This window comes from Erpetoichthys calabaricus, chromosome 2 (genome assembly GCF_900747795.2).
Source record: "Erpetoichthys calabaricus chromosome 2, fErpCal1.3, whole genome shotgun sequence".
Classification (NCBI taxonomy): domain Eukaryota; kingdom Metazoa; phylum Chordata; class Cladistia; order Polypteriformes; family Polypteridae; genus Erpetoichthys; species Erpetoichthys calabaricus.
This window is the reverse complement of record NC_041395.2, coordinates 63,763,105-63,775,219: the sequence shown is the minus strand read 5'-3', so window position 1 is coordinate 63,775,219 and position 12,115 is coordinate 63,763,105. Positions and strand designations below refer to the sequence as shown.

The 12,115-nt window shown below is 37.1% G+C and overlaps 1 protein-coding gene across 6 annotated transcripts in view; it reads left to right on the top strand.

The window, feature by feature from the left end:
- nav2a (neuron navigator 2a) overlaps nucleotides 1-12,115 on the top strand; it is a 327,423-nt gene that overhangs the window by 235,611 nt on the left and 79,697 nt on the right. For all 6 annotated transcript variants that reach the window (XM_051923293.1, XM_051923294.1, XM_051923292.1 and 3 more), the window contains 3 exons: nucleotides 3,257-3,395; nucleotides 5,078-5,375; nucleotides 5,953-6,634. In XM_051923293.1, the coding sequence (XP_051779253.1) occupies nucleotides 3,257-3,395; nucleotides 5,078-5,375; nucleotides 5,953-6,634 (1,119 nt within the window). The remainder of the gene's footprint in view (nucleotides 1-3,256; nucleotides 3,396-5,077; nucleotides 5,376-5,952; nucleotides 6,635-12,115) is intronic.

Here is a 12,115-nt window from a genome sequence, read left to right as displayed (position 1 = left end):
ATCTGTATCAGGAACAGAGTCTGATACTACTTTTTTATCTTGTGTTATTTGTTCTTTTTCTATACTTTTATTCCTCTTGTATTCTGAATATTTGTGCATTAAGAAGTGTGCTATGTAAATGTATTAATATTATCATTATTATGAATTGTCATCACATGACTTTAATTATTTTCTGTCTGATGACCACTGTCTGCTGCTTAGACAGGCATAAAATTTAGCTGGTTTAGGAAACACTTAGTGATTACTGAGTGGATTGAGAATCATGTGGATTAAAAAGGATTTAAAGCGCTACTTTAGCTAGAATGGATTTTGGGAAACCCCTGTAAATTAATGACTGACCTTAAGACGGATTTTGTAGTGTTGTTAATATTGCAGTGCTTTTGGGAAACTCACCACTGGTTTGAGATGACAATGTGATTTTAGTGGATGGCTGAATGCTCTCAAATGGTTCAATATCTGTGAAATCAGAGCATTTTTGTTAAATACGTTGGGGGTTATACAAGTCCTAGTTTCTGCAACTCCAATGTGCTTTATTCCCTCTATTTTTAATAGAACTCACCTTGGTTGGTGACATGCTGTATATTCTGTGCATAAGGGGCGGTATAGTTATATATCCTTCCATACTTACCATGTTCAGGATTTTGGGGAGCCAGGTACCTAACCTAATAGTTTTGAAAGCAGGACTCCAGATTGTTACAGAGCATACTTGCTCACACCACCAGACTCAATTCATACAAGGCCAATTCAGAGTATGTCTAACAAGTTTCATGGGGATGTGGGAGAAAAAAAAAAAGAGTAACCAGAAGAATTAAACCCATACTGATGAACTTGACCTGTTCAGGATTCTAGCACAGGACCTCTGAGCTGTGAGGCAGCATTCCAAGTAAAATTGTTTGTATATTCCAAATTAATGCTTTTGGAATTGGTTCCCTACAACTTTTGGATTTGATTTGAAAAAGACACAGATTGACCATCCATTGCAGTGTCCATAATTGATATAGGTTAATGTTATGAAGTTAATGGTAATAATATGTAACTGGCAGTCTTAAAATCTGACTTGTTAACCTCATGTCTTTTGAAAATTTATATTTGTGGAATGCATTCCTTAGTATGTACTTTATTAGAATTGCTATTTATGGCAAGATCTAACCCTAAAGAGACTCCATCCATCCATTTTCCACCTAAAGAGACTCAACAGTTCATATTGATTCTGCCAAGCAATTCCTGTTGAAATTAAATCATTATCAGAATAAACAGGATGTTAACCCTGTTTGCTTTGATATCTATGTTTTTTTCCCTGGATAGATCCATTTCTTATAATAAACAATAATATTGGCAAAAAATCACTTTATATTGGGCTGTTTTTAAAACACCACATACAGAAATTACATGTTTAAACTCACAATTATATAGTTACTGAGATTGTTTGTTCTCTTTTTTTGTGTAAAATACAACTGTTTAAGTAAGTATTAACTTTATAGTAATCTCTGTAATGTTTGTATATGTACAGTATGTATATATGCAGTGCCTCTTTTCTGAATAACAGATGCTATGGTGACTTTTTTGTATTTTTTTTTTATTTCAAAACATTCAAAATCAAAAAGATTATTATTTTAAGTGATTCTTTGAAGTTAAAATCTTCAGAACAAAAAAAGAAATTTGCAGTTTGCATAAACATTCAATTACTATGTTTTGGCAAAGTTTTGTATGAGGACACAGTTGCCTTATAATTGGCCTCAAACAGTGAATCACCAACTGCCACATTTTCTGGATAAAAACAAAAAACCTGAAGGACTGCTGTGAAAATTAATTTTGAATTAAAACAACAGAAAATGTATAATTTGGGAAAAGGGTATAAAACAATATGCAAGAATTTGGATGTCAATGTGAACACTGACGGTTCAGTGATCAGAAAGTTAGTGTTGTTTCAAGCCTCCCAGATACTAAGTAGAAAAGGTTTATCTTTCAAAACTCCAGTTAACATAGAAATAAAATTAACTGTGGAAGCAACAATCAAATTCTGCAGGAGAATCTGTTGCAGTCTACTAAAAACCTGAAGCTTTTTCATATTTCTGCAAATCACTGATCCCAGACACAAGGCCACGTTTGTGTAACCATTGAGAGGTTCAAGGACAAAAAGGTGAATGTCCTGCAATGGTATAAACAAGGCCTTTGTTCTTAGTCTGCTTTGAAATAAATCTATAACAGAGAAAAAATTTCAGTGTTCAGTGGTTTACTGAATAATAAATCTGAGTATTGGGTATGGTTGCCTGACCCCTTTGGGCAGTGATGGAAGGAGAGAGAGATGCCATTGATAGTGACGTAAGGGTTACGGAGATGGTCTAACAAACAGAGAGCAGTTTATAGTCCCAGAAATAAGTTTCAACTTTTAGAGGTAGAGCAGAAGGTGAGCTGCACCTAGACATAGTCGTTTTTGAGCTTAGAAACGGAAGGTGTGTTGGCCTTGGGGTTCAATGAACAAGAAGCCAACTGCAAATGGCAAACTACAATTCATGAAGGTTACCCCAGTAGTGTACTTAAATTTGCCCCTTATATTATCTGGTACATCTTGTAGTGTACTTCAGAAGCTGTCATTTAACCTTTAAACCCTAAATCCTGTGTTACAATGGGTTCTCACTGTGATGGAATTCATTGCATTTAATGGTAAGCCATTTGAGTTGCAGGAAACAAAAATCAAAGATTGCATAATTTAGTTAAACATAAAGATAAGCAATATTCTCTATCAAGCAATATTTTTTAAGTGTTTGCTTCCCAAAATATATAGTTGTATGTTATTGCTTAAAATATTTTATAATCCCAATTCATGTGTAAATATCTTAGTCTTGATCTGAGTAGTCTGCATGACACCAGTAGATGAAGCATATGCTGAAGGCAATCAGAATGGTCATTGTGTCTGTTTAAAAAATGATATTATTCTGCTCTAAAAATCCCAGTGACCTCTGTCAGAATTTGCCAATATTTAGTGCTGAATTTATAGGATGTTAGACCCCAGTTTAAAACATAGTATAGCAATATGACTTTCGTTCTGTGTAAACGCTGAACTGTGTTTATAATAATACAGAACAGACTTTTGTATTGTTTTTCTTAGTAATTCAGATAGATCAGTTGTATTTCATATAAAAAATGAATAGAATAACAACAAAGTAAACTTAATCAAGAATTATGTGTTTAAATTGGACAAGCTTGTAGCATTTTGAGCTCTGTTTGCTTATTTTTTTCCCCCATTGCTTTTCAGCTGGGATGATAGCAGCTCTGTTAGCAGTGGGATTAGCGATACAATAGACAACCTGAGTACAGATGATATTAACACCAGCTCCTCCATCAGCTCATATGCCAACACTCCAGCTGCCTCGCGGAAAGTGCTAGATGGTCAGGTAAGTGAAAATGGTGGGGGGGGGGGGGGGGGGGGGGGGGGCACAGCTCTAAGTATTTTGTTCTGGACAGTGTAAGGATTTTTTTTAACTTGATTTATTGTTTAAATAAAATTTTTTATAATATTTGTACAGTTATTTTAATATCTTATAATACTGTTTTTACCATAACCTGCCATTTATTTATAGATACAGTATATAGTACATTCTATGTGTATATTATTATCATATGCATAATTTTATCCTGACATATGTCTATATGTATGCAAATATACAGTATATGTATATTCATTATTTATAACAATATATTTTCTACTGTGTAGGAAGGAAATGGCATTAAAGGAATTGAAATTTGAACAAACATCCCTAAAATTTGAAAACATCAATTATTTATGTAATTTTCATCCTAGTTATTATTTTGTATTTGTTACACTTTAGTAATCCCAGAGTTGATTATACACTTAATATTAACCTAGCTAAAATAAAACAATGGTAAAATGTTATCGAGATAACTTAGCCATCATTGCAGGGCTTTTTATATGTTACGATGTTGTAATAACTGAGATTTTAGTGCACTGTTTCCCAAACTGAACCTACAGCATGTTTATTGAGAATTGGCAGTACCACACTGGAACAAACCCCTTATGAGCTGAACCATCAAAAATATAAAATGTGGTAAAAGAGGAAGCTTTTGTGTCATTTGTAAGAACGTCAGTAGGTTATGCGCCCTAGCAACCAAGTTACCTAAACTATTCTGTAACATTTCAGTAATTATTTACCTCTCTGATGCTGTTCTTTCTGATCATAAAATAGGTCATTATGATAGCAATTGATAAGAATTCATAATTAATTGCAGACTTACGGTGTTTGAGGGTTCCTCCAGAATGCCTCTCTCTCTTGCACGATTTGGTTCAAAAACTAGTCAGCATATCGTCATCTCATAACAGGTTTCGAGTTTGTTATTTTTCCATCCAGCCATTTTAGCTCTAGACTGTCTTCACGAAACTGTGACACACAGACACATACACACCCATCATCAAGATATTAATGTTTTCGGTATCAGGGGACCCTAAAACATCGAGATCTGTTGAAAACCGGAGATCAGAATTTAAGATGAATCTGAAGCTTTTGTTCCTCCCCCATAGGGTTATGGTGGGGGAGAGCACAAAGCAAAAATATGATTTCATTGTAGACTTTTGGGAGAACATCATGTGTTGGTGCTTGTAATCAAGGGATACTGTTGGAAAGTCTCTCCTAAACCTGAATAATTACATTATCGACACTAATATGGAAACTGGTGTTTTTATTATAGAAAGAAAACATCCCAGGAAAGGATCAACAAAAAGAGAATTTAAAATGCATCACGATAACAAGGAAAAGAAAAGCACCTACCTTTCTGTGCTTTACTGAACAGGCTTGAACCCCTTTAAGTCTGGTGGTGTGGCTTGCCTACTTGTGCACCTCTCACTTACCTCACTAAATCATTCACTTTAACAGGATTTCTTCATCACAGCTCTGTCCAGCCCGAGATATGATATACAGTATACAGTACTATCATGCAGTAAAGTCCTGCACTGTTCCCTAGTTACTAAGTTCTGATACTATAAAAAAACAGTTAATACATCTGGAGGATACTAAACCTGTCAGTCTCCTGTATTAAATTTTGAATTTTTATGTTGTTGTAGCCTCAGACAGACGCAGAGAAACATTGTGCTGTAGAACGTAACTCCATGTGGTCTGGGGATGAAGTGAAGAAGTCAGATGGCTCTGACAGTGGAGTTAGAATGGACTCAAGCTCAAAATGGCGTCGGAATCCATCTGATGTGTCTGATGAGTCAGACAAGAGTAATTCTGGCCGAAAGAATATTATCATATCACAGACTGGCTCTTGGCGACGGGGCATGACTGCCCAGGTTGGCATTACAACTCCAAGAACTAAAACCACAACTCCTGTTCCCAGCACCTTGAAAACACAGAGCACTGGTAAGAATTAGTATCTCTTGATTGGTTTAGAGTAATTTCTTCCTATTTCTTCCTATTCTTCTATGGTTCTGTTGGATTTAGAGAGAATTTTAAAAAGATATTTTCCATAAATGCCTAAATGTAAATTTGTAATTTTAACTCATGGGAAACGTAACTAAGTGTACATTTTTTTTTGTACTGGCTATGTTTACAATATTGGCATACTAATAACTAATATTGCAATTGGTTATGTGTTTAAATAATTGTAACAAATGTAATTTACCAGGTTTATTTTATATACTGGCTACGATAAATATGAAATCTGCTGTTTTCGGGGAATGGTATGTCGGTAAGTAATTTCCAGAAGAAATCTAACTAAATTCAGATAAAGAAAGATGGATTTTTAAGGAAATAAAATACATTTTGTGTTTTTGTTTATTAACTTTTCACTGATGCTTACTGATGACAAACACTCAGAAGAGCTTGTAATGATGTGTTAGTTACTTTTTAATATTTAATAATTGTTTCATGCTAAAGAGTATAACCTAAATATAAAGATGTTACTATATTGTATTTATTTATTTATTTTCAATTTCAGGAAAGACAGATGATGCCAAAGTATCAGAGAAAGGTCAACTTTCCCCTAAATCTGCCACAGTTCAGCGCTCCCCCTCAGATGCTGGACGAAGCAGTGGAGATGAAGCCAAGAAACCACCTTCAAGTGCTTCTAGGACCCCAACAAACACATTTGGTTTTAAAAAACAGTCAGGTGGAATGACTATTATCACTGCTAGTGGTGCCACCATCACAAGTGGCTCAGCCACTCTGGGCAAAATCCCTAAGTCCTCTGGCCTCATTGGCAGGTCTGGTAACCGAAAGGCTAGCATTGACGGATCACAAAATCAAGATGATGGCTATCTTCCTATCAGTGCACGAACAACCCTTCAGTATCGTAGTCTTCCCAGGCCCAGTAAATCTAGCAGCAGAAATGGTGGTAACCGTTCTAGTACTAGCAGCATTGACTCTAATCTCAGTAGCAAGTCTGCAGGCCTTCCTGTCCCAAAAATAAGAGAACCTTCAAAAGTTACTGTTGTGAATTCTATACCTGGCATACCCAATCAGACTGATAGGGAAAAAGGGGTCTCTTCAGACACAGAGAGTGTTGCTTCTGGTAACTCAATCAAAGCCAGCCCTTGCACTCAAACAGGGATGTCCAGCTCTCAGAGCAATCGACAGCAAGGCTCAAAGTATGTTGATGTCTCATCACCTACTTTACGCAGGTCAGTATAATCTCCCTGGTATTCAGAAACTGAAAGTGAATAATATATTTGTTTATATGTTCTCGCTCATTCAAACAAAAATAAGCAAATGTGCAGTGCTTATTGCATTATCATTACTATAACAGGTTTGTTTTGTGAGATGAGGTAATTTTATCTAACTTGCCATGATCTCTAAGCATCTGTTGTTGTTTATTTTTTAAACAATCTATTCTCTTAGATTTCCATATATTCATCCTGCGTCTAACCACAAATTGCTGACTTTCATTCCAAAATTTACTAAAACAGCGATTCTAGGTTGTATTGTTTATTTTGATAAACAGTTGGGATTTTCTAATTGCTGGCTCTAAGGTAAAAATATTCTAAGGGTTCTGTTTTCCGAAGATGTCAGTACCTCACCTTTAATGCATCCTGTGACATGTTCTTTGTGTATATACGGCAAGTTATATTTTTGGAATTTTCATGTAGAACGATCAACTAAAATCAAGTGTGCTAATATTAATTCTCCTCTATATCTTTGAACTTTTGGCTGTAGATTCTCAATTGTAACTACAGCGGGCAGCTCTAGTGTTTTACTCACATTGAACAGAAATAATGTCCAGGAAAAAAAATAAAAACAACAATGCATCACTGTTCTGCCCAGAAATGTTATATATTTACTGTATATGCAGTCATGCACCTTATGTCAGTCACAAAGTGTACAGGTCATTGCAACTGAGGCTCTGTGGGACTGGTGTGAGACACTGGTATGCATAATTTAACTGCTGGCAAGTCAGTAGACAAACTGATCTTCACTTCTGTATGGCCACACACCAAGACAGTGTAAGGCAATGCTTCTCAACTACTGGAATGCACTGCCAGTTGGTTGTGGGTTGCTGTTGTATGTTTGGGTGTGGGTCATAATGGGACGCCTAAGCCATCATTTGTCATGGACTGGGTTGTGGGTTTGCCATTGTTGGTAGGCAAGTGGGTCACTTAAGCAATTGTCAGTGCTATGAGATATGTTTCCCTGTTTCTAAGTGAGCTTGCTTCACCAAGGGGGACCCTTGATCGCACTCTGCTCACCAAGGAGGCGGTTTCCAATTGTTACTGGTTCGTAGTCAATTAAATTAAAAAGGCAAAACTGGGGTGCAGGAACGTAAAGATTGAGAAACACTGGTGTAAGGAAGGCAGTGCATGCCTAATGCTGTTGTTTTAAATGTGTCTATAAGTAAAATTGACTTGACTTGACTAATTAGCCATGTGGAGCAGCACCTGTCCAAACAGACCTTAAAGGGCCTTCCAAGGGTCAGAAAACTTATGAGACCTTGTGAAATAATAATAATAACAACAGAATTAGGTACTACAACTGGTTTTGGCAATTTCTAGAACGTTATTAACCTATTGTTTTCCTATAGCCCTTGGCCGTAATTATCTTTCATCTCTCCTCAAACATTTTCTCCAGTGAACTCACTGCACTCTGCACTTTCACTTTCATGAAAAAATGGTGGTGAGGTGTGGAAAATGCCACATGAAAGGAGATATCCATCCATCTTCTTAACCCACTTATCCAGAATAAGGTTGCCTAGCAGCTGGAGCCTATCTTAGCAAGCATTGGGCGCCAGCCCATCATAGAATGAACACATATTCACACATATCAGAAGGCAACTTAGACTCTCCAGTCCACCTAAACCACACATTGCACTGTGGGAGGAAACTGGAATCCTAGTCTAGTTGTGGTAAGGCAACAGCGCTACCAGTGCATTAAAGTGCCGCACATGAGGAGAATATTTAAGCATAAATTTTGGACAAGCTTGTTTTGAAGTGTCAGCCAAAGCCTACATACCCAAAAAGCAATGAAAGTTTATCAGTATGATGCAGTGATTAATTAACACTGCTTTGTCACAGCTTCAAGGACTGTAGTTCAGTACACTGAATATGTTGGGTTTGCATGTTCTCTCAAGATTATCCTGGTGTGAATGAACATGTGCATGTGTGTGTCCTGTGACGGACCGTCATCCAGCCCAGGAATGATTCTTGCCAGACTTATGTTGATAAGTTTAAGCCCCAGAGACATTATATTATAAGAGGATAATTGAAATAATTATGGGTGGGAGTTGAAATGAATTTAGTTTTGTTCAGTTTGACTTGATTATATGGAATGCTGCATGCTTTAAATAAATTCAATAAAAAAAAAAGAAATAATGGACCGATTGACAGACTGTGATAAATTAAAAAGTTGGTCTAGTGTATAATTGTCTGACTGCTTTAGTATGAATGTAAGAAGTGCTTACAGTCTTTATGTTTTTTAAGTTTGCCTTGACAAAGCTAGGTGAGGTTTTGCTGATGTATTTAAATTGGAAGAATGCAGAAAGGTCTGGCAAGAGTTATAAAAAGTACTGTAAAGTGTTCTAATTACATTCTTTATAGTTCTTTTGTTTACTTTTAGCACATCTAGAGCTTTGTTACAGTGATCCTTGAAAAAGACACCGTGTGCTTCTTAAAAGCCCAACTACTGCTGTTTCTCAGCCTGCGACACTAAGGATCCATTGTTCAGAACCAATTCAGATATCTTACAAGTGTTCTAGAACATTGCAGTTTCATTTTCCCAACTGGCTAGAGGCCTCAGTTTTGCTATGAAAACAAAAGCAATGCACAGATTAAAATGGTACTATGTCCAAACTAATATTCACAACAATATAAATTAATTACACAGTCAATTTTTCATCTGATAAGTGAGGAGAGGATGAGGCTGCACCTGTTTTCCTCTCTTGTAGTTTGCAAAACCCCTTGCTCCAGTGATCTTGTGCTTGTCTAGCCGCCGTAGTTCATTGTACAGGTGCTGGTCATAAAATTAGAATATCATGACAAAGTTGATTTATTTCAGTAATTCCATTCAAAAAGTGAAACTTGTATATTAGATTCATTCATTACACACAGACTGATGTATTTCAAATGTTTATTTCTTTTAATGTTGATGATTATAACTGACAATTAATGAAAGTCCCAAATTCAGTATCTCGGAAAATTAGAATATCAATTAAGACCAATGCTAAAAAAAGGATTTTTAGAAATGTTGGCCAACTGAAAGGTATGAACATGAAAAGTATGAGCATGTACAGCACTCAATATTTAGTTGGGGCTCCTTTGGCCTGGATTACTGCAGCAATGCGGCGTGGCATGGAGTCGAGCAGTCTGTGGCACTGCTCAGGTATTATGAGAGCCCATGTTGCTCTGATAGTGGCCTTCAGCTCTTCTGAATTGTTGGGTCTGGCGTATTGCATCTTCCTCTTCACAATACCCCATAGATTTTCTATGGGGTTAAGGTCAGGCGAGTTTGCTGGCCAATCAAGAACAGGGATACCATGGTCCTTAAACCAGGTACTGGTAGCTTTGGCACTGTGTGCAGGTGTCACGTCCTGTTGGAAAATGGAAAATGAAATCTGCATCTCCATAAAGTTCATCAGCAGCAGGAAGCATGAAGTGCTCTAAAACTTCCTGGTAGACGGCTGCGTTGACCCTGGACCTCAGAAAACGCAATGGACCAACACCAGCAGATGACATGGCGCCCCAAACCATCACTGACTGTGGGAACTTTACACTGGACCTCACGCAACGTGGATTCTGTGCCTCTCCTCTCTTCCTCCAGACTCTGGGACCTTGATTTCCAAAGGAAATGCAAAATTTACTTTCATCAGAGAACATAACTTTGGACCACTCAGCAGCAGTCCAGTCCTTTTTGTCTTTAGCCCAGGCGAGACGCTTCTGACGTTCCCTCTTGTTCAAGAGTGGCTTGACACAAGGAATGCGACAGCTGAAACCCATGTCTTGCATACATCTGTGCGTGGTGGTTCTTGAAGCACTGACTCCAGCTGCAGTCCACTCTTTGTGAATCTCCCCCACATTTTTGAATGGGTTTTGTTTCACAATCCTCTCCAGGGTGCGGTTGTCCCTATTGCTTGTACACTTTTTTCTACCACATCTTGTCCTTCCCTTCACCTTTCTATTAATGTGCTTGGACACAGAACTCTGTGAACAGCCAGCCTCTTTAGCAATGACCTTTTGTGTCTTGCCCTCCTTGTGCAAGGTGTCAATGGTCATCTTTTGGACAACTGTCAAGTCAGCAGTCTTCCCCATGATTGTGTAGCCTACAGAACTAGACTGAGAGACCATTTAAAGGCTTTTGCAGGTGTTTTGAGTTAATTAGCTGATTAGAGTGTGGCACCAGGTGTCTTCAATATTGAACCTTTTCACAATATTCTAATTTTCCGAGATACTGAATTTGGGACTTTCTTTAGTTGTCAGTTATAATCATCAACATTAAAAGAAATAAACATTTGAAATACATCAGTCTGTGTGTAATGAATGAATCTAATATTCAAGTTTCACTTTTTGAATGGAATTCCTGAAATAAATCAACTTTGTCATGATATTCTAATTTTATGACCAGCACCTGTATTTCGGATGGGTGATGGCATCTGACAGACTCCACAGTAGTGGTGAAACATGGGCTTATTGTTAGATTATATACAGACATCTGTGAGGGGAGGTTGGGAGACATACTTAGTTCTGTAGAGGCCAGCAGTTGGGAGCACTTTGTAGAATTCCACTTCCTAAAACCACTGCCATGTGGAATATGTGCGGTCAGTGGCCTGTGTGAGTAACAACAACAAGCTAAATAAAATGGTCAGGTAAATTGAGTTTTAAGGCTTGGCAAGCTGAAGTGCAGGTACCCTTCATGACAATGTATTTTTGCTATTGACAAAGAAAAAATTGAGCAACAGTTGCAATCTAAATGATCATCTGACTTTGGATCACATGGTTGCTGTCCACAGAAAGACATTATAAAGATTAGTTGATTACAATAATAAGCTGGCATTTGCTTGATTCATTAATGTTGTTGATACATCCTCATAAAAGTTCACTAACGCCAAGGATATAGCATTTCAAAGATTATCTTTGACTTCTTCATTCCTCACATAATTTCTGGTTTTGGTCAGTTCTCAGCAAACACATTATGTATATCTTGACCAAACTCCAAAAGAGCATCTTTTACAATATTTCAACAAGCACAGCTGAATAGTAATAGCTTTGTCCTGGGGCTACACTTCAGTCTTGCCAATGCAGAGGTCAGGAGAAAGCAAATGTATTCATCGCGCTGTCAAGCTTGCAAAGTTAGCCTTTAACTATTTTGGTAATATTAATGAGTGGAGACAACATAAAGCCCGTCTGTGTGTTTATGTGTTTCTTTTCCAACCATCCCCCTTCTCCTTCTTACTATTGAATAGATGAATGAACTTGCTGATATGTGTCTTGACATATTTCATCACAAGGTAATGAAGTATTGTGTGCGTTCTGGTTTTTAGTTTTATAAAAAAGCTCACAAAATATTAAATGTGCATCTCTGGTTACTCCTCTATACTTTATTTAATATGGACCTAGTTTATTGATTATTCCTGTTTTCTGTCTCATGTTGTTCTTAATGCTATGAAAAATTTATTTTGT